The sequence below is a fragment of the Pipra filicauda genome, unplaced genomic scaffold (assembly GCF_003945595.2).
Source record: "Pipra filicauda isolate LSUMZ 115617 unplaced genomic scaffold, ASM394559v2 scaffold177_size2800117_pilon, whole genome shotgun sequence".
Taxonomy (NCBI): domain Eukaryota; kingdom Metazoa; phylum Chordata; class Aves; order Passeriformes; family Pipridae; genus Pipra; species Pipra filicauda.
Window position 1 is genome coordinate 290,524 of NW_024104284.1, and position 23,765 is coordinate 314,288.

General features: G+C 36.9%; 1 protein-coding gene across 2 annotated transcripts in view; it reads left to right on the forward strand.

The window, feature by feature from the left end:
* The window catches only part of CUNH8orf34 (chromosome unknown C8orf34 homolog), a 133,296-nt gene extending 122,244 nt beyond the window's left edge, over nucleotides 1-11,052 (forward strand). For both annotated transcript variants that reach the window (XM_039379850.1, XM_039379851.1), the window contains 2 exons: nucleotides 4,325-4,445; nucleotides 9,594-11,052. In XM_039379850.1, coding sequence (XP_039235784.1) covers nucleotides 4,325-4,445; nucleotides 9,594-10,105 — 633 coding nt within the window. In that variant the 3' untranslated portion in view covers nucleotides 10,106-11,052. The remainder of the gene's footprint in view (nucleotides 1-4,324; nucleotides 4,446-9,593) is intronic.
* The last annotated feature ends 12,713 nt before the right edge of the window (nucleotides 11,053-23,765 follow it).

A 23,765-nucleotide genomic window follows, 5' to 3' on the forward strand; every position in this document is an offset into this window, starting at 1 on the left:
AGAATTGTACATAAGGATCTTCAGAAAAGAACTGTGTGGGTTCTTTTCTTTATGTCCCATGTATGAATCCACATGTAAGATCTTTGATGTGGATACTAAAACAATCTAGATACTAAAACTATCTCAGAAGAGATAGGCAACATCTATGTCTATAACATTGTTCATGTAATTTACACTGTGGTTATATTATGATTTTATTTGTAGCACTGTATATGTTTACTGTTCTATTTCTGAAAAATTGGGGAGTTTTTGTAGTTAGACCTTTTTCTTTAAACATATGCTATGCTTTATTTTTCATGAAAAGAGTTAATGTTTGAAAAATGGAGAAATCAGATTTTCAGTGCTGCCCAATCCCAAACAAGGCATTCTAAATTAATGAGTAAAGCTAGCAAAAAGCTGGTTGAAGTATTTACAAGAATGAGCACTTTTCCCAAGTGTTTTGCAAGAATTCAAAGTGGAAGGAAGCATTCAAAACATCCTTAGAGATCCTAGTTTACTTCTGGGTCATTTTCTCACAAATGTTTAATGTAATGAAAAGTGCTAGGCAAAATGCAAAAGATTTTTCTTGAGATTTTTTCAGTGTGGTGAACTCAGAGTCCTATTTTACTTTATGTTTCTTCAAATGAGTTTAATAAATCTTTGGCTAGCAAGCTTTAAGAAAACACCAAAGTGATACTAGGAAAAATTTAGGTGGGCTAGAATTCCAGCAGAAATGGAAAAGCAAGGGGAAGTTACTAACTTTACTAACTGTACAGTGACTAACAGAAAGGAAAAAGGCACATGCACTGAGCAGATCACATTGAATAGCCTTTGCCTTCCCTCTGAGTTGCTTCCTTTACCACCTGGATCTAACAGGACTCATGCTTAGTTGTTGAGGGGTTTTATGTGAATCTTTGCATTCAGTCATCTTGGTTTGCATGTGCACATAAAAAGGTATATTTTTCTCTGCAAATTATCCATGTAAGGCAAACCAATCCAAATGTAACAGAAACTGGAAGAAAAAAAGCTATCCAACTGCAAAAAGCATATCTGCATGAATTTGCCTTGGGTTTTTGCTCTTTATTACTGGGAGAAAAATACTGTAATAAAGTGTTTTATAAAAGTGTTTTGTTTTAAATAAATTTTCTCCTGTTTTCATTACTGCTTTGAAACTTTTCATTTGCTTTTATTGAGGGAATACAGACATGGATTTTCTGTGACAAATGCATAAATTCCTTAATGGTAATTCAGTTTGTGAAATGACTTGAGGCTTCATGCACCAGAAAAAATTAAGCTTTTATTCTTACTATCAGTATATGTTGAATACTATGATGATGCATCATATAAATTCTATTAGAAATTTTCATAGCTTTTTCCACTATTTCCCGTTAGAACAATACTAAGAAGTAACTTGATTACTTGCACAAGTTTGAGTATAATCAACAGCTCTAAATTACCCAAACTTCAGTAATTAACTAAATCTATACATTATTTCTTGGATTGGGGTCACTATTTAGCATTTAGCAGGTTAGTCATTAAAAGAATTGTTTTAAGGTTGCACTGCCACATCAGGAAGAGCAACAGTTCACCTGTGAGGTAGTATGAATTATGAAGGTCATACTGGTATATTATACACACAAAACTAGTGTGTTCTGATACAAAAGTTTTCAAATCCAAGTGGAATTTTGTATGCATGTGGAAATTCAGGCACCTACAGTTGAAATTTTAAATTTTAACTTCAAATTTTAAGTCTTTGGCAAAAATAATAACAGATAATATTAGATTACTGCAACTCTTCCAACAGCTAGTCAAAAAAAACTGTGCAAATGTTTAAGTTTAACCATTATTAGATAAATTAACAATACAAGATTGTTTGAAGAACGTAATATCACGGTTCTTGGGAAATAAATTATAACTCCTGCAAGTAGTTAAGCAAGCAGTTTGAATGACATACCTTGAACCTCTTTGGTTGAGACCTCCACTGTGTAAAACAAAATCCATAAAATATACATGTCATTTTGTACATACAGTTGCAAAAAAAGAAGAAAAAAAAAGGGAAAATTATTTTTTACTTTTAAAATTATCTTTCTCTTTGGAAGACACCTGAAGTACTTAAAGAAATTATCCTTTCTTATCTGCTGATATTCTTTTTGCTGATATTCAGTTACGTATTGCACAACATGAGCCCTCCTGGGTGCCTGTGTGACCCCTGTGATGCCTGGCAGGGCTGCCACATTCCTCTATCTGAGCCCCAAGGGTAAGGACTGCTTCCAGAAAAGCCTCTGCTTCTCACAAGTTCATCAGCCCCACTGGCACACATCATGTGCTTAGTGCTTTGGAGGAGATCTAACACAGGCAGACAGCAGGGCAGTTTTCTTCTTGAGTGAAAATACTCTTATTAGGAAATATTTAATCCCCTAAAATGTAATTTTAAACTGAAAGAATATTTTGAACTTTAGAAAAATACATATATGTAAAATAAATAATTGAGTGCCTTGTTTTTACCTGTCTAAAATTTTGGGTTCTTGGTCATGACAAATTCAGAAATATTATTCCAAATAACAGTAAGTCAGAATGGAAATTTAGAAAAAAATTATTCTGATTGCACTTCAGAAACTTAAACAAATGTGATTCCCAGGTGTCCACATATTTCCTGCTTCCCGCTTGCCTGTAAACAGAAAAATGGTGTGTAGGTTAACTCAAACTACCATTTTTTTAGTGCAAGGTTTAGTGTAAAATATGCTGGCTGACTGCCATGGGAAGCAAAAAGCTTGTAATTTCAATTACATGGTATTTCAAATAGAACAGGCCCTAATGTGGAAGGTGGGGATTAGACGTGGCAGCTGATATTGCAGCAGAGCTCTGAGAAAGCTTATTATTTTTACAGTGTCAAAACCCTGTGTTGACTAACTCATCTTATGACCTTGAACAGACTATGGAAGCTGAATGATTAAACATTTGGTAAACTCTGTACAGAAAGTACATGTTGTGTGTAGAATCTTCAAACGAAATATTGCACAAAAAGTTCCACTGCATGCAGAGTGTCTGTACTTGCCAGCTGCTTGGCCAGAGTGGAAGGGGCATTTGCAAACAACTTCTTCAATAAAGAGAGGTTCTTTTTGTATTTGGAGGGATCTCTGTCGAATATGTCTATATAAAGATATTCAAGCTATTCAGCAAAGAAATTGTAGGTTATGCATAGAAAGCTAAGCACAGTTGTATTCTTTCCAGTTTTACCTCCTGAAGTTACTCATAAAATTTTCACATGATTAGAAAAACTATGTAGAATGAAAAGTACAATAAAAACACTTTAGATATACTTACAGCTTGGCAGGAACTAATTAACTGGATTTACCTCTTTTTCCTCATTTCATTGTGATCATACAATTCAGACAGTCTTTAAAAATGAAGAAGCATTTTCTCTTCTGAGGTAGTGACCTACTTAATTGCATTTCTGTTCCATTGTGGCATTCCCAGTAAGTTAAGGTATTTTCCAGAAGTTCAGGAAATCAATGATGAGAGGGATTATCTTTGGCCTTATTGTTTGGAATTTTTTATCTTAGCAGTAATTTGGCTAAGGGACTAAGGAAGAAACAAAGCATTAATGAATGTGTGGTGTGTGAAGAAATTATGATGATATATAAAGAAAGCCACATAAGAAGTAGACACATAGTTGACCTTAGAAGTTGACAAATATAACCCAAGGGCTTTGTTTCAACATATTTCTGGTGCAGAGAGACACTGCCTCACCTTGAAAGTTTGAAGGTGATGAACAGGGCCCAGAGTTGTTTCTACTGTGGCGTTCAGTAATGAAGAGACCGAGGAGATGGTCTGTTTGCTGGCAACCCTTTCAAATTGCTGTGTTGCCCTGATGATTTAGTTGCCTTTCCTGAAAGGAATACTTCTTGCAGTGATAAAACAGTACTGGCAATTTTGATTAGGAAATTCTATGATATTCCCAGAAGTGCTGCTTTGCAGAGATACTGTGCCAAATGTTCTGGTAATTTAAAGTAAATGCAACCCCCACTAAGTAACTGGAACTGCTCAGAAGGTAAATCTTTGAGGAATTTGTTCTGTTCCAATGTCCAAACATGGAGCAAGAGCTTCTGTGAAGGTGTATATCTGAGTTTCTTTAGATGTACCGCTTTTATCTAATGCCTGCTACTTATTTTATTTAAGGTAAGACATGATATTTTGTAGTGTTTTGCATAAAATTTTATATTTATATTCTACATAAAAAGGACCAGATTCATGATTCTAAGTGAGAACACCACTCTTTTTATTGTTTCATATGTAGATATGAAACTAGATTAAAAGTATTCCCTTTTCTTTTTATCTATGTAAGTCTCAGACAGTTTGGACCTTGGACACTATGGGTGTCAGACCTGGAGGTTCCCCAAGACAGAAACTCCTAAAAGACTCCTTAGCAGCAAAAGAACTTCAGACCATGGAAAAACACCTAGCTGGTATGTATGGTAGCAAGGGATCATAAAATACCTAACAGCACTTACTGAGCTTTCTCTGCCAAGATTTTAGATGGAGGAAAAGATTATCTATCTCACGTGCTGATGAAAACAGATGAAAAGTTAAACTTCCCTTTTTTTTCATTGAATAAAAACAACAAAATTATTGTTTTATTTGTAGGTGCAATGAACTTCACTGTAGTTACAGTAAGTACAGTACTTAAACAGTAATTAAACTGTGTTAAATTAAATAAACAGTTAAATACACTGTCAGACCACAGCACAATAATGCTCCTTTTTTTTTATTTTCATGTTTCACTAAGACTTCTGCAGTAAGGAGGTACCAATGCTTTATCTTCTGTTAAGCAGTCTTTAAAAACAGGCTGCAGTGAACATTTTGCTTGAGAATAGATTGCTTTGCAGGAAAAACTCACCTTGTTCATGAGACTTCTGGTTGAGTGAAGTCTGTTAATTTGTGTGCTGTGGAACATCTGCAACATCTTTGAGGGGGTAACCATTTCTGAAAAGTCAAACAAAAAAGTGTGGTTTTTTCAGAAAAAAATATGTTTCAGAGCTTTATAAAGGTTAATGAGGGATATCCTAAAAGGTAGCTTGCAATTTGTTCCTCTTTGTAATCAATATTTTCTATCTTCAGCTTTCATTATAATATATTACATAGACCTGTAGCATGATACTCCTATATAATGCATGCTATTTGTCATATGGTGAAAGTAATGCTGAACTGGTACATAAAGAATGTATATGTAAAATGAAGGTAGAAATGAAATCTATCTGATCCCTCTTTCAAGACATTCAGAGAGGGAGGCAGAGAACTTTACATTTTCAGTGTGATTTTCTAAAAGACTTTGTATATGTATCTTGCCAGTAGCACTGTGTGAAAGGCTTAGGAGCTGTATCTTCTTTTGAAAGAGATACAGCTCTTGTACTTCTTGTACTTCTTCTGCCTAGGGGCTGTTACAACTGAAGTCAAGGCATAAGTCAAAGCTGTAAGCACAGTGAGGGAAGCTCTTTAGAAAAAGGTTTGGCTCATAATGGGGCAAGAACTAAAAATAATGATATGTAAAAATGAAGCTTTTTTAGGTGGTTTTTGTGTCTGACAACAGAGATGCTGTCATTCAGATTTTTTTGGCAGGTTCAAAAAGCCTACAGCTATTAGAGCTGCAGCCACTGCCAAACTAGACTGAAAAATCCATGAGTCATCTCTCTAAGCTGAAACTGCCAGGAACATCTAGTGGGAACCAGGAGACCAGCAAACCAATCTGTGGTCATCAGGTTTCTGTATTGTAGCAGGGACCTGAATATTCCAGGGGCCTCTGCTACTGAGGTAGCACTTGTCTTCCCTTATGTTGCTGTAGTTATCACTCCGGAAGGGGTCAGGTGAAGATCTCCCTACTTCAGTTTACATCCTAACTAGTCTCACTTCCATGGTCATACAAACTATTCTTGTATGCAGTATGCTGTGAAACATGGAGTTCCTTTAGATCTCCCTTGGCAAAGCTGACAGTAATAACTACAATATTCAATAAAATATGGAATTTTAAATACTTAATTGATTGTAAAATAACTAGCTACATTCACGAAGGCTCTGAGATTCAGTCTGCTGTTGTGTGACCTACAAGGTCTTCTCTCTCACATCAATGCTATTCCTGTTATTTGATTTTGGGCCTGTTATTTCAGTAATGCTGTAACATGAGGATCAGTTATTCTATCATTCAGTAATTTTTGTCTGGCTGAGAACTTCACTTGAAAATAGCCCAATTATCAGACACTGGGCTATTGTATTCCTAATAATTCATGTCTATTATAACACCAGTGCTGCTTGAGAAAATTATTCCCCTCACACACGAGCATAACATGATTTCCATGAAGAATCAGTTTGGAGTACCTCAGATAATAATACTGCAGTTTTGCTTAGCCTTATTTGTCTTACACATTTGCAAGAGTTCAGATGTCTGTGATATCAGCAAGTCTCCTTGTTTCACTTCTCTTACCAAGCGCACTGGAACCCATTAATTCTATGAAATGATTGCTTATCTAGACAGTCATTTCAGTGCCTGAGTTATGACTTGGATTACCTGCATAATGATGAAATATGGTCCCGTCTCAGATATACCTTCTTTTCCCTTATGGACTATGTGCTGGATAAAACTCACTCCTAACATAAGGCATACTTTGGTGCCTGTGCCTAAATTAGGGACTAATACTGATTGCCAGCAACTGCCTCAGTACCTTGATATTTGAAAACAGCATTTTTACAGAATCAGATCTTGAAGCAATCAGTTTTCTTTTCCTTCTCTGCATATGACTCGTAACTTTTTTGTCTAAGATCCAGTCTCTTATGTTACTGTGGCTACTTTATATCACATGCAAGTAGAGAATATTTTTTTTGGTAGGTGATTCCAGTATCTTGCCAATTTGGTTTGTTACACTGATTCTGTGGTCTTTGGATACTTCTGGAATATATTTTATCACAAGAAGAACTGTTAAATAATAAACAGTTTTCAAGTGCATATGAATGATATCCTTATTCTGCCATATTTTTAATGAAAACAAAATGACTTTGTGTTGCTCTGTTGCCTGTATTTTATTTCCCTTTAAATGATATCAACAAGGATTTAAAAAAATTCTAAGTTATAATTCAATTCTGTTATTTAATATGGATCTGATAATACTGTAAAGCTGGGGATGTGTGATTTTTTTTTTTCTTTCTGGTTGAAAGGCTTATATTAAAGCAAAATCAAACAGAGGATGTGTAAATAAAACTGAATAATTATGCTATAGAAACATGTTAATTATATATAGAGAAATGATTAGAATAATTGGTTTATCTGCAGGCTTGATTGCTACATGAAATTAAGGAAACGTGAGCTAGAATATTATGTTTATTTAATTCTTATTAGATCATTCAACATTCAGGTAATCTCTTCCCTGAATCACCACAGGGAGGTTAGAGGTCTGTAATTTTGCAAAGAAATAAGCTAAGCTGAATCTTTAAAAGAACATATTCTTCATTTGGTTTAAATCAAGTAGTCCACAATATCATTTATTTGCCCCTGAATTTTTGACAGGTATCTTACAAGTTCTGCACCAAAACAGGAGTGGCCAGCAGGTCAAGGGAGGCGATTCTCTGCCTCTACTCCACCTTTGTGAGGCCCTACCTGGAGTGTTGCATTGAACTTGGGGGCCCCCAACATAAGAAGAATGGGGACCTGTTTGTGTGGGTCCAGAGATGGGCCACAAAGATGATCAGAAGGTTGGAGCATCTCGCCTGCGAAGACAGGCTGAGACAGTTGGAGTTGTTCGGAAGAGAAGGCTCTGGGTAGACCCGAGAGCAGCCTTCCAGTACCCAAAGGGACCTGCAAGATTGCTGCAGAGGGACTTTTTTGAGTGCATGTAGTGGTAGGACAAGGAGGAAAGGTTTTAAACTAAAAGAGCAGAGATTTAGATTTGTGGATGTCCTGTCCCTGACAGTGTTCAAGGCCAGGTGTGATGGGGCCCTGAGCAACATGACTTAGTGGAAGGCATCCCTGCCCATAACCAGGGGGTTCGGAACTAGATGACCTTAAAGATTTATTTCAGCCCAATCCATTCTATGATTTTATGAAGTTCCAAAGTTGAGAGCGTAATGGAAGGATATTTCAAGATGTAATAATTTCAAAATGGAAATAATTAATTTTAAGGGGTCAGCAAGGAATCAGTTAGAAATATTCTTAACTGTGTGCTAGAAACAATAACTATGTTTTGAAATTTGCTAAACATTTTATCTTTTAAAAGTTGAGAGACACTTTTATCTGAAGATTTCACAATTATTTCAGTTTTACTAGCTTTTCTATTAATAGCATTTGAATTGTGTGGAATATGTTGCATTAGGCTAGTAACATGAAATTGGCATAGCTTTTTTTCCTGTTTTCAAGGTATTATTATAAAATAAGCTAATGTTTAAGGCAGCACATCTTTAATTATTTAACATACAGCATTCCTTTTATATCTACTGGTAAACATGTGAAAGAAAATCTTATTTTCCAATATGTGGTTTAGAATCTGTTTCTTTTAGGACTTTGAGAACCTGAAAGCATTGTTATCAAAATAAAATATTAAATGCTTAATTTATATGAGCTCACTTAATAGGTGTTTAAATCAGTACAGCCCTTCTGATTTACAGCTTCTGGGACTGTGACTTGTGCAGTTTAATGGGAAGTGATGTTGCTATTCTAAAGGTAATCAACTGTTTCTATGAAAACCAAGATACGGTAGAGTACATGCCAATGAAAGTGAAAATTCTTAACAGTAGTGTAAGATAAAATAAACTTGATTAAACTGTTTCTTAAGCTCTATATTTCTACTTGCAAGGACTTTCAGTATGTTAACAATGCCACCCTTGCCTGAATTTGGTGGATATATATTATTTAATTCATTAGAAGCATTAATATTATTTAAATTAATTCAGGAAACACTTTTCATCACCACCTCTGATCTGTTATGGTTTTAAATAAGATCTCATTTTTTATAGCTGTGTGAGAGGTAGGGATTGGACCACCAAATGGCAGTCACCTTTTCTCCTTGGATTCTAGATGTTGGTGACACCATCACATGCTGTGCCATTGACAGTAGGCCAGAACACAAAATTCAGGTTCAAACAGGATCACAGATCCAGATAAGCAAAAGCTCAAGGGTTATTTCCCCCAGAGTTTTGGTTGGGCAGTAGACAGCAAGTCCAGAAGCTAAAGTTTTGCCTTGAACCAGTTTTGGATTGCGCTTTACTTCAGGTGAGGATGGCAAGTTTATGTCACGGTTCCATCTTGACTTGATACTATTCTTGGCAAAAGGCATAGAAGGATAACTTTGATGAAACAAGAGGGATTTTTATAGGTTGTATTGATGTTCAATGAAGTGGTAATGTTTCAATTCCGCGGGATAGCTGTGTCTGCAGTAAATAAACTTTAGGGAAATGCTTGCCAAAAACATGTGAACTGTTAATTCTGATGCCTTTTATTTTAAACATGAGTAGGTTTTCTCCTCACAGCTTCAGATTACCACTTATGTTGGAGAAAATCATTAAGGGTTTTAAACTAGAGAGGAATAGACAGTGAGTTTCTTTTCTTTCTGTTTTGTTTGTGTGTGTGTGCATAGACATTGAGAAGGACCTAGCATTATGGGAAGAAGCAAGGCTCTCAAGAAGCCCTGGTGTCCAGCATCACAGTGTAGTTACATCTGACAATCAAAGCAGTCTTCAAGCTTCACAGGGCCAAACCCCAAGGCCTCAGGTGCCAACTCCGACAGGGAAGAACATTCAGCTCCAAGGAAACAAATCACCACCGCTGCCCACCAACAGCAGAACACAGGTCTCCAGTGTTGCAAACAGTAGACCGTCCACACCTGGTGCAAAAACCAACAGGCCATCAACTCCGGGGAGCAGACCTGTGACTCCAAATAGCTTGTTGTCACGGCCTCTTGTCCCTAGCAACCAAGGAAATAGGGAAAGTATCATTAGTATACAAAGAAGCAGATCTTTGACATCTAAGAGCCAAATTGGGAGGACCCTCAGTGCTGCTTCAGGGCTCTCTGTGCAAGTGAGTGGAGACGTTGTTGGAACTGTCACTACTCAGAGAAACAGTTTATCAGAAGTAAGATTTTCAATATAATGTCTTGGCTATGTTTAATAGCATGAATGTGAGATTGCATTTTATGTTCAAAATAACATCGGTATACCTAATGTAACCTACTGTGCTGAAAAGAACTTGAAATATAATGATGAGAAAATTAGCAAGGAAATACTGCTCAGCTTTGAGAGGTACTGATTAGAGAATGTCAGTACTATTAGAGAAATCATACTGAAACACTTGTGCTCCCCAAATTTACCATGAGCTGTGTAGGGTTTTGCCTATATGATGCATACCAGTTTTGTTAACCTTACGGTTTCTAAGAGGTGTGTACCTCTGGAATATTAAACACAACTTTATCTTATCTTTATGTTCCAGGGTGTCTTTTTCCTGCCACACTGGCAGTGCATGATATTTCCATGGTCTAATTTTTATTTCATTTTTTGGGCCCATTGGAATGATTAGTTAGGCATCGCTCAATGGACAAATTTTTCCAAAGCACCAAACTGAACTGAAAGAGAAAATGTCTAACATTCTTGAATCATTGTCTAGTACTATGTGCATTAACTGCTGATTTACAGTATAAAAACTTCCATTCTGTATTATTTGCTTTTACAGGATTAATCTTTGTTTAATACAGAACAGAACAAAAAATTAAAGTACCTTGTAAATTCTGAGTAGGATTCTCCTCTGCTAGCCTTAGCTGCCTTAAAGATAACTTCAGTGTGTAGGCAGTGGAAATAAAAGCACCTGTGGAAAAATAGCCCTGCTGTCTATCTCAGATACATGCCTTACAAAGGTGAGTCTTTTCTCAGGATATGCTGGTCCTTCTATACTGACTTGAGAAGGAACTATATGTCTAGATTGGTAATTTTTAAATGGTGGGATATGTTGGATTCCACCATTATTATCAACCTCTTTGTAACCCATTTGTCAAAGCCTGGAGACCTTTTTTCAAAGTCCGAAAATAATATCATACCTTTAGATAATTGTTTCTGTGAAGTATTATCTGTTTGAATAATCTGTTGGGTGTGACATTTGACACAATGTATTATTAGTCTAATGACTTCTTAGGAAAATTTAAAATGTTGTTTATAATAATGTTGCTTAGAGATGCTTGTAGGAAAGTTAGAGGTTTGATACTTAATGTAATCCTGCAGTTAATTATATGGCCTTCATTATTTGTTGTGAGAGAAAGGAAATAAGGCACAGATTAATCCAAAACTAAAGAATTTGGGGAGGGAATCTTACTTAAATTTGGTGGTGAAAAAAATTCTCATTATTTTGGTGTTTGAATGGCAGCGCTCTAATCCCATCACTCGAGCTACTTCTTCACGTAGAATTGAATATCTAACTTAAGGACATGAAGACATGATGACTGAAGGTGGCTACAGTTCTGTTGAAAGTGTCTTCACTGCCAACTGATATATTTTCAAACCATAAGTTTTCCATGGAAAAAATATAAGTAATTGTAACACATTTATTTTTTGACAGAAAAAAAAAATCCCTCTGTCTTCTGTTTTGAGGTATGTGATGTGTTTCTGTGTTAGAATTTTCTCACATACCAGAAAATGAGAATTAAAAATACTTTTTAACTAAAAATGTTCAGAAGACATGACGGGTTTAATTATCTCCCACTAAATTCTTCACTCCTCTTTTTCTTTCTTTTTAAGCAGCCTTGTTCTTTAGTGATACATAGTCATGTGATACCAACTAGAATTCTTGTATATACTCCTGAAAATATATGTATGTAATGAGCACTGCATCTCTGCTGAGGAACATTCAGTCTGTCCATCACTTCTCATCTTTCCTGTAACAAGGCAGGGAATTAAAAATGCTTTCTTCCGCAGCCTTTCTGTAGTTATACTAATAAGAACCAAGAGTCACATTTCATTTGCTGTGTCTTATTACTTCTATTTGCTTATAACTCTTATAATAAGTGTCCTGTTATACTTTTCATATATATGTATATATGTGTCTCAAGAACTTCAGGAAGTGAGCATTATTATTACCCTGTTTTCCATTTAGAATAGCATGTCCAGCTTCAGCCAGCAATCCCACTTTAAAGCTGATGTTAAATCTCAGCATTTCTATGTCAGTTTTTATCCTGTTATAATTCCTTCTAGAAGTGACAAATTCTGTTCTTTCTCTTTGCTCCCTGGGTACAATAGTACCTTGGCTGCTAGTGAGCCAGCTCAAACCCTGTTTATCCTTTCCTGACATGCACGAGTGACCTTTGACATAATGGAAACTCAACTTGGGACTAGCTCTGCTTCCAAATGGAAAACTGCTAATATGACACGTTCATACCAAAGACCTGCCTCTGCCATGTTGTAAAGGCCCTTGGATATCAGGAAGTAGATGATGGAGGTCTGGCCAATCTGCCACTCCTAGCCTCTTCTTTGGAGTGTTATGCTAGAAGCTTTGTGAGCTCTTTTAAGCTGTCTTTACCCACTGAAGTTCCTGGTCACTTAGAGGAGTGGATTTAGACAGAACATACCCAGGAAATATCCCTGTCTGATGACACTTTCTGCCATGTTAGAGGTTTTCTCCTATTTTTGGCCATGTGATTTCATTTTCTTGTGTCACAGCTTCTCTCTGACCATGCAGACATATTTTAAAAAGGCAGTGGTGGCCTGGGATAAGGGAAAAAGAAGAGTTCTGTCTTTGTACTTTTACAGATCACAAATATATAAAACTCAAGGCTGATGCTGTAATTTATTTTGCGACTTTCATTGTAGGTTTTGTATCCTCTACCTGTATAAATAAGAGAGTCGACAACACTATGGCTTTGTAAACACTGATCTTGGTGCTTTTCTTCAGGTGTTTATTACGCCATACTCTTTTGTGGAGTTTTCCAAAAGCATTATATGCCTTTGCTAATCTGTTGTCTATCTCTCCGTCGATCTTACCATCTGAGGAGATGAGGTTACCGAGGTAATTAAACTGTTGGACTGATTTGAGCTCTGATTGGCCAATGGTGATGTGGGGATGATGGGGGACTTCCTGAGGTACAGGTTGATGGAGGACCTCTGTCTTCTTTAAGCTGACTTCCAGCCCAAAGAGCTCAGTAGCATCTGCAAAGCAGGATGTTAAATGCTGCAGAGCTGCTTCTGTGTGGGCAACAAGGGCGGCGTCATCAGCATAAAGTAGCTCCCGGACAAGATGGTTTAAGGTCTTGGTGTGGGCCTTCAGACGCCTTAGATTGAATAGGCTTCCATCAGTACGGTATCGAATGTAGATACCGTCCTGATCATCGAGGTCTGCTCCGAATCATGGGTCATCTACCGCCACCACCTGCGTCTCTTAGAACGCTTCCATCAACGCTGCCTCCGCACAATTCTAAACATCCACTGGTCAGACTATGTGACCAACACATCTGTTCTAGAGCAAGCAGCTATCACAAGTATTGAGGCCATGTTGATGAGAACACAGCTGCGATGGGCAGGGCACATCTCAAGGATGAAGGACCACCGCCTCCCTAAGATCTTGCTTTACGGTGAACTTGCCACCGGCTGCCGCATGAGAGGAGCCCCGAAGAAAAGATACAAGGACTCTCTGAAACAACATCTCAGCCTTGGCCATATTGATCTTCATCACTGGTCTACTCTGGCCTCAAATCGGGAGGCCTGGAGACACACCATCTATAACGCAGCTGTCTCCTTTGAGAACACACGCAGGATCACTCTTGAGGAAAAAAGGCAACGCAGAAAGAACCGTATATTGCAGAATACACCATCTAAGGAATCTTTCTGCTGTACCTTTTGTAATCGGATATGTCTGTCACGTATTGGCCTCATAAGCCACCAGCGTGCCTGTGGCAAATGTGGATAGAGCCTTCCCAGGTCTTCGTTCGCGAAGCCTAGCCATGATGATGACCTGTATAAAACCGATAAAATAAAAAAAGGGAAATTGCTTTTATTCTTCTTAGCCTTACGGTGTCAACTGGGTATTTCTACTAGGTGTAAATACACTTTGGTTATATTGCCAGTCCTACAGAAGAAGCTATAAGATATTGCAAATAATTCTGCTTCCTTACTCTTAGGTGATGTTAATGGAATTAACCAGTACAACATTGATGCATATTTACGAGAATAAGTCAGTTGAAAGGAAGTGATTGTTGGACACCCAGAACATGTTTTACCATAAGAAACTTGAATTATTTATTTATTTGTTTGTTTGTCAGGAATTTTAGCATATCTCTCAATGCCTTATGTATTGTAGATTGTAATGTGTTTCAGATAATATAACAAGTCTAAAATAGAAAAATATTACTAATACAGTTCAAAGCTCTTAAGTTTTAGTAAAGTTCATGCTGCAGCATGGGTGGTTTAATCTTGTTATAGCACAAATCTTAAATAATTTGGCAAGTACTTAACATATCAGCTGTTAAGAAAGTTTTGGGCTTTTTTAGTGCTTAAAGACTTATAATGATCTGAGATTTTGTGGACAAGTTTCTGCCTCCTGGCACACACAGTATTACTAACTTCTAGCAGGTGTGTTTTATTATCAGCTCTGTTCAAGGCTGAATTGAATTATAGGAAACAAATGCTACCTAGAGAAATAGTTTTATTATCTCTATAAAGCTAATAAATCGGGGTTCCAAATCCTTTGGCAGAGATAGTTTTATGCATATACTTAATCCTTTGGTGTTTTGTATAAATTGGCAAAGGAATGTTGAATCCTGCTTATCTCTTTAGGATGGATTCCATTAAAATGACACAATTCTGTGATATTATCAATAGCTGTTGAGATGAAAATACTACTAATTCCCTTGGTTGCCATTTCATTTGCTGAACACTTGGAATTTTACAATCATTTTATTTATTCAGATAACTTAAAATTGTATTCAGCAATCTTTATTGGTCTGTCATTGTTAAGAGAAGGAAATTTCACCTTACTTGAACATAGCATTGATTCAAAAAATTTTTACTCCTACTTAGTGGAATATAGATCATACCTTGTGATGAGGACTCTCTTTTTGGTCAGATACTTTCATTCTGTTCTGCCCAGCTCAGGTCCTTGCTCTGTGTTTTTGGAAGATTAAAAGCTATGCAGATGAGTGTGAGCACCACTTCCCCTAGTGCAAGAGTCCCGTTCCATGAAACAAAACATGTTCAGTGCTGTAGTCAGCAACCTTCTCGAACACAGCACATCTGAAATGACAATACATGAGTAAGGCCTGGACCTCCTGCCTGAGCTTACTGTTGGGCCATGGCAGCAGCGTTTGTGGAATTTTTTAACAGATTGCTAACAGAAATAATAATTTACTCCCAGTGAGTTAGATCTTGATTGAACTGTTTTCAGTCTCCACAAACCGATTTGAACAAGCCTGGTTTCTGTTTTTAAATCAGATAGCCTAAGAATAAAATTTATTCTGTAGTACTATTTAACTTTAAGTATGTAGATTCTGGTTCTCAGCTGATGTAAGAGAAAATAGGGCTATTACCCCCCATTTTTTTCAAGAACTTATAAAAATCTGGCCAGTAATTTTATGATATCTGGCCAGTGTTTTAAGTTTTCTTTGAACTGCTTTTTCAAATAAAAATGTGCATTCCAGTCTCATCTCTTCCCTTGAATAGTGCAAAGGAATGTGTCAGAGTGTTTTGTGTGTCTGTATGTGTACATGCTCACATACATATGTGTATGTGCGTGCATGGAAAAATATTTTTATATATATACATATATACATTATATTAAAAAGGAGACAATTGTAAAACATTTTAAGAATCGTATATTCAGCTGGATTTTTTAACTGTGTAAAACATTTATATTTTGATGTTTTATGATATCTTGGAGACAAGGGTTTCCATAGTGTTTTTCCTTCCTAAGTTTACTTGTTCTCCAATAAAACCATCAAGTTTCAGGTTCTTGTTCTTATTAAATTAGAATCAGTGAAAGTTTCAACAAATCAAAACTTCACTTAAGCAAATCATGTTTGAAGTGTCTATGCAGTCCAAAGACTGCAGGGACACATGGAATATCTCCAGTTTTGTTCTGTGTCACTACATTTCCAAGAAGAGTATGTATATATCTGTCATATTGGGGTCTATAGCAGATAGATAGCTAAAGAAACCCCTTCTTCACCCGTCAAATAGATAAATAAGTAATTAAATACTATAATTGCTAAGGAGCCTGCATATCCTCTACATTCTGGTTTTATTTCATAGCAAGGGTTTTATTAATAAAAGGCTTTCTCCTCTCTAGTTAATTGAGGCTAGAATATTTGCTACAGTCTGCATTTATATAGAATAGTTGTCTGTCATTTTATCTAAAATAGATCCGTTTGTGGCGGGATGCATTCTTACTACAGCTTCAACTTGCTAATCAACCTTGGATATTGCTGAGTGACACAGAAGTGAAGGAGTGGAAGCTGACCAAGACAAATGTAAGTATATTTGTTAGGATCAGATAGTATGTAAAAACCCCTCAAACTTAACTTCTCTTTTCCATATCTTCAAATGCTGTGGAGATGTCGTGCCTGCTCAGAGCAATTTTTCTCAAAAGTACCAGTTACTCATTTGTCTTAGGGCTGAACTTTATAGGATTGATTTACCAAAGCTTTCCTATAGTCACCGAAAAATGACAAAATGATCACAGACCACAGTTGACTTAAGTTAAGTGAAACAATTTCTCCTGATGTGTTAAAGTAGCTGTTCCAGAAGTAACATGAAGTTGAAATAGATACTCTGTTTAATAAATATATATTCACCGGCTTAAAGAAACAATGTAAAAACCCTCTGCTCTGAAAAGTAGAGCCTCCCTCCTTAGGCCTGTAACTCCATTATCTCTATTTTACCTGTATTCTTTTTAATTCATCTGTATAGAAAAAAGAAAAGTTCTTAATCATACAAGTAATCCTTAATATTTTACACTCTTTAAGCATTTGCCTGATCATGCAAGTGAAGGTCAGCAGGATCACAACCTAAATGACAGAACAAGTAACAGGCTATAAAGTGCAATATGTTCAAACTGTGGCAAGTTCTCTCTGCCTACAAGGTACTTGTAAATAATCTTACTGAAAACATTAACTGTTTCACATATTCTTTTTTAATTCACAGTAGTTTTGTGATCTGCAAAGGTGAATATGCAGACTGTTTCCTAACATATTTTAGGTGATATACTTGAAAAGAACATATGATTTAATCAGCATGTTTAGAAAACTCAATACATTCAACTAAAACTGGTTTAAACATGATAGTTAACATATGAAAAAGACAAATTCTTCACAGAATGGAATAGTTCTGTAAGGGATTAATGATTAATAATAATCATGCCAGATAAGCAGAATGTATTTTTAAATTATACCACTTTAAAAATACATACTATATATGATATATACTCATATATCAGTTTAACAGATTCATACATAGCCCAGAGTTTGACTGGGAAATTTAGATTTACACAATGGGATACTGAAGAGCATGTCCCAGGTTTCTTGAATACACAGTGTTAAAATGAGGCTCTGTGTGTCCAGCTGATTTTAGTCCAAAGCCAGTAAGTCCAGTTTGACTTGCAGCTGAGCCTTTCAGTTATCTTTGGGCTGAAGCTCACCTTAGGTGGCCCAAGGTAGACTCTGGTACCTGCCTTTTCTGTTCATGCAATTTTTCCTTGGTATTTTCTGTAATGAATTTACAATCCCACAAACATTGGTAGGACTGGCTGTGCACACACAGACTGGTGCCAATTATGTGATCAGGGAGACTGATGCTTCAGGACATATCAGATACACAACATGGTTCTTTTATAGCTCCTATACTTGAATTGCATGAATGTGAGGACTTCTGAGCACCCAAGATCCTGCACTATCATATTCCAAGAATCCTGGTAGGTCATTGTCACTGCCCAGTGTAACAAAGTGGTAAATTATAGATAAAAGTTTCAGTCCCACAATCAAATCATTAGAGATGATAGTTGCCTAACTAATAACAATTGTTTTTGCTGGATCTGATGGCACTGAGAAGAGAGAAGGGAAAGAAGGTAAGCTATAGTTTCTAACCAGAAGTTAAAGAATGCAGTTAAGGACATCATCCAAATGCCTATTGAATGAACAGTGACAGACTTCGGGTATTGTCCACCTCCCTAGGAAGTCTGTTTTAGTGTTTCACCACCCTCCCAGTAAATAAATGCTTCCTAATGTTCAATCTGAACCTCCCCTGGCAGAGCTTTGAGCCATTGCCATGTGTTCTGTCACTGGAAGAGATTAGCACCTCCCTCTCCACTTCTTCTTTTCAGGAAGCTGTGAAGAGCAATGAAGTCACCCCTGAGCCTCCTTTTCTCCAAACTAAACAAGCCCAAAGTCATTAGCCACACCTCATAGGTAATTCCTTCTAGCCCTTTCTCCAGCTTTAGTGCCCTCCTCTGGAAACATTCAAGGACCTTCACATCTTAAATTGTGGGGCCGAGAACTGCACACAGTGTTTCAGGTGAGGCTGCACCAATACTGAACACAGCAGGATAATCACCTCTTTTGAGTGGCTCGTGACGCTGTGTTTGATGGACTCCAGAACGGGGTTTGCCCTCTTGGCTTCAGGACACACTGCCAACTCCTACCGAGCCTGCTGCTGACCAGCATCCCCAGATCCCTTTCTGCAGGGACGCTCTCCAGCCACTCCTCTCCCAGTTTATACTTGTACCTGCCATTAATCTGTCCCAGGTGCAGAATCTGGTATTTCAGCTTGTTAAATTTCATGCTATTAATCACAGCCCAATGCTCCAATCTATCTAGATCCCTCTGCAAGGCCTCTTGTCCCTCAAGAGAGTCAGCAGCACCTCCCAGCTTGGTATCATCAGCAAACTTGGTAATGGTGCATTCAACTCCTGCCTGCAGGTTGTTGATAAATGTATTGAACAGAACTGGCCCTAAAATTGAGCCCTGAGGAATGCCACTGGTGACCAGTCACCAGCCAGGTGTAGCCCCATTCACTACAACCCTTTGAGCTCTGCCCTTCAGCCAGTTCTTCACCCAGCACACCGTGAACCCCCTCATCCCACATCTGGACAAATTGTCTGGAAGGATGCTGTGAGGGACAGTATCAGAAGCCTTACTAAAATCCAGAAAAACTGCATCCACCAACTTTCATTCATCCACTGGGTGGGTGACCTTTTCATAGAAGGATATCAAATTAGTTGAACAAGACTTTCCCTTTGTGAACCCCTGTTGACTCCAGTTAACTACAGTGTAATTAACTCATGCACCCTCTATAGGAGGTCATTGTTTCTACTAATATAACTAAAGGAATAGAACAAAAATCCTTTATCAAAGTAATACTTTCTGTATCTGAAATCTAATAGTGATGACTGTTATTAAAAATAACTGTGTTATCATCCCCATTTGAGATTATGTGCTAATGTCATGGGCAAGAAAGTGCAGAACTGACACCACTGACAAAGGAGAGGCTGCAAATTCCTGGTTGTAAAGTGGAGTCAGTAAGGGGCTTGACGTACTTGGTGATGCCAGTGCTTGTAGGTAGAGCAGCTGGCAAGATTACACATGATTTTTCACCCTAAAGTAATAAATCTGTGTGAATGTTGTGTGTGTGATTTAGTGTTGAAAGGGCCCAGGAGTTCATAATTTGTGAGTTTGAACAGAAGAGCTGCAAAATTAATCTTTACAATAGCAACACCTGTTCTTTGACTCAGCTTTTAATAAATTGGATGCAGTTATTATTTATCACATTCTTTGATTACTTTGAGATAATAGCAGCCAGGTGTAAAACTAGTTTTTGGTAGTGGGAAAACTAACAATTCAAAAAGAAAAGCTGTTTGGGTCACCTTGAGTTCTTATAAATTAATACCTTCTGGTTAGTGTTCTACAAGAAAAAGAATGAAAAATGAGGGGGGAACAGTTTCAAATGTATTCAGATGTAAGAGTTTAGAGAGGCTATTTTCAAAGCAAGTGATAACTGAGCAGAACTGGGTCGCTTTGGCATCTTAGCATGTCCCGATGAACATCATTTGCAAAACAGATACAACAGTGCATATCTTGTCTTATGGAAATGAGATCTACGTTCTCAGTTCTTGTAAGTCAGACTTTACATTTTAAATCCTCCAGGCTCTTTGACAGCATTTTAAATATTTATCGTTATCAGCAAGATCCAGTGATAACTGAAAGTCAATAATTTTTAAACCTGCATACCAGTTATAACAAAATTTGAAATCAAATAGGTACACATATAAAAGAGAATAAATTATTCCATCTTAAAAAGATTTGTTATGCTAAAGAAGGAAGGAAAACATTTTCAAGAAGCATTATTGATTTTTTTATTGAAAGATAGGAACTAACACATGCTTTTAAGAGCTATTATAATTTAGTGACTAAATCTCTTCTCCTTGCTAAATGTGTTCTCCTTGCTAAATGTGTTCTCCTTTGAAACTCTCTAAACACTTAGCAAAGAGAGGTGAAAATCACCAAGACAATATGATCCAAAATCAAGGACTTGTGGTTGTTTTTTAGAGTCACTAAAAATTTCTGCAGACAGAGCCTCACATGTGTTCTTCCTCAGCTGTTGTTCTGAAGACAGTTTCCCATTACTATCTGCAATAATTTGCTTGTGTTCTGATTCTCTTCAAAGAGGTTTCAAAGAATGCATACAGATTTTTCTTGGAAAAAGGAGGGATCAGGAGAAAATATTTACCACTTGCACAGTCCTTCAGTTTGATGAAAGTTCTTGGAGTTGGCAAAAATAATTTTCTTCTCTGTGGGATACTGATGCACAGAAACAGAAGAACTGCATCTACAACCACCAGAGCATGTCTTAGCCAACTTTCATGAGAAGAAATTTGGCCTTTCTGGAGACTGTCAAGAGTCAACTTGTATTTCCCTTTAAAACAAGTCCTACAAATATTGCTGGTTGGAAATTTTTAAAGCATCACTAGCTTCCAAGAACCTTGAAAAGACAAAGACAGTCTTTTGGTGTAATTTGACCTACTGTCTGTAGTCTTGGCAAGGGTTTGCTGCCCAAAAGCATAAGTCTGCTTTCTTGGTGCCTAACTCAAGAAGTTACCACACAGCAGATTTCCCCAGGTCCCACAGCCTTGGATGTAAAGTATCCCTCCCTCCAGTCAGTCCATTGAGCAGATGTACGTGATAGGTGAATAACTCAGATTCTTGAAAAACTTGCTACTCAGTTAATCCATATTAAATATATATGTAATCATAGAATGTTAAAGGTTGGAAGGAACCTTAAAAATTGCATGTGTATATAACATTCCTTTGTGCTAATCCACTTAAGGCATGTCATTTTCTGTGGTCAATGGCACACAAAGTCATGTGGCTACTACCACTTCACTCCAATTTCAGCTTGCCAACAGGAGCACTAGATGCTCATTTCCAGCTCAGCTGATCTGAGACAAGGCTTGAACCCTCGCCAGCATAAATTTAAATGTTTTGTGGCTATACATCAGCAAAGTCTTTTCTAAGGTTCACAGTGAAAAGTCTACTGCTGATAAATCAACGGGTTGTTGGGGAAAAGTGTGATTTCCACTTCATTCATTCTGCACTGGTCTTGAAACTCTGCAGTCAAAGACACTCTGCTGATGACTTCAACAGGTATCGAATAAAACATTCACTTTCCCATTCTACACAAATGTCCACCTAGCAGAAAGACAGGGTTTTTTTGCAGAATGAAGAAATTCAGACTGTGTTCCAGTAAATTTCCAAACCATGCAGTATTTGTCCATGGGTAAATTCCTTACACTGAGCAAATTCACATGTTTAACAGTCAGTTTTTCTTAATTATGAAAGTAAGTGTTCCTAAGATTTGGAAAAATGCTTAATCAGAGTTAATAATAACGAGGACTTTACTGCTGTAGTATGTTTTTGCTGTGAAAGTTTGCTTTTGCTAGAGTCAGGTGATATGCAGTATGAGTAACAATGACAGAATCAAGCTTAGAGTAGCAACTTGATTGCCAACTTTATGACATTCCATTCCATTTCTGTCAGTCAAATTCAGCTATTTATATTTGTGTTCTGCTCTGATGGAATATAGCTGTACTAGAAACATCTCTTGCAGTGGGTTGGAGTTTAGGATAATGCTAGATGTGGCTTCTCTGGGGAGTAAGGTAGTTATGAGGCATGGCTCAAACATATTAGTCAATTATGTGTCTGGTTACTAAGAACATAATTGTTGTGTTTGGAATTTTTCTCATTGAATAATAAATTCACTTTTTTTTGTCCAGAAGGGAATCTTTCCCAAAAGTGAATTTCTGGGAGACTTGAATTCCAAATTCAAGAATCTTCTGAAGAAATGTATATGTATCTTTCTTTCATTTAGTATTTCAAGAGTGGTAATACAAACTGGAGTAAAAAAGTCATATCTTGCCATTCCACTTACCCTTTCCAAGGGTGTCATAAAGCTTTTGTCTACTTGGAGTATGAGTTATTTTGCAAATTTCTTCAGCGTGTACTTATGTATGTTAAAGAAGATACATTGCCTCTCATTCTGCCTGCCAGTGGCTTGGCTAGGTATTTAGCTTGAGACAGTTCTATGTGTACTTCAGAAATGGGATACCAGAAAGGATTGTGCTCCTGTAAACAGAATTTATCCTATTGGATGGTCTTGGCTGGATGTCTTCTAACACCCATGGCTGAAGCTGCAACATTTCATATAACTGCTCTTTGAGTCTGAAAATAAACAAAACCAATCTTCTAGCATGGAAACCTGCCTGCTTGGATTTAATTATTTGTAGATAGTGAAACAAGAGTAGAGATTGACATTATTTCTACCAGAAGTCAAATGGCTGTTGGAAAGCCTAGGGAAAGTTGGAATTAGACTTAAGTTTCCTATTTTTTGAATGGATGTGCTTAAATCCAAAGCTGCCATTATCTTCTTATACTATTAAGGCTTTAGCACATCTCACTTTATTTATACTAAGTAATTTTTGGTTTTATTTTGGAAAAGTTCACATTGGACTAAATATTTGGGAGGAGGAGGGAATTTTCCATTGGAGTGAGGAAAAAATAATTCTCAAAATCTGTTTCAGTGCAAAAAGCTTTTTCAGTACAACTTCCAAACCTACAGATATCTTTTTCTACAACTTGCGTTATTATGCTAAATTTGGACTCCTAAAGACATTTAATGTAATAAAAAATGACACTGTAATTTAAAAAATGGCATAGAGAATTATCAGGGCACACATTAGGTAAATTAAAAGCTGGCTCAATGAGGAATCAAAAACTAGAGTTTCTAATGGGAAGATGTAGATGAATCGGGCTCATTAGGTTCTGATAGGTCTGGATAATTGTTGGGAAGGACAAGTCGAAGTTATTAAATGATATTAATCCCCTGATATAATGGCCAAATTCCAGTAAAATGCACTTTATTATAACCAGATGAAGTATATTTGAAGGAAATGAAATATATTTGGCACCAGAGAAACATATCTATCTCTGATACAGAATAATGGGGCTTTGTCCTGGAAAGCAGTGACCTAATGGATTTAGGATGGTCATAGAAGATCATCTCAGTGTGAGCTCTCAGCATAATGCTGTCACAAAGAAGGGTATTCCATTTCTTGAACACTTAAAAAGCTAAGGAACAAAGTAATTATTCCACATCATATCAGTAAAAAACTCTGGGTTTGGTGTCTTGCCATTAAGACAGATTGGAATTACTTGAGAGATTTCAGAGGATGATTAAAAATGACCCAGGCTTTGGGAAACCTTGTTAGGAGTTTGCCTCACATAAAGGCATTCAGCCAG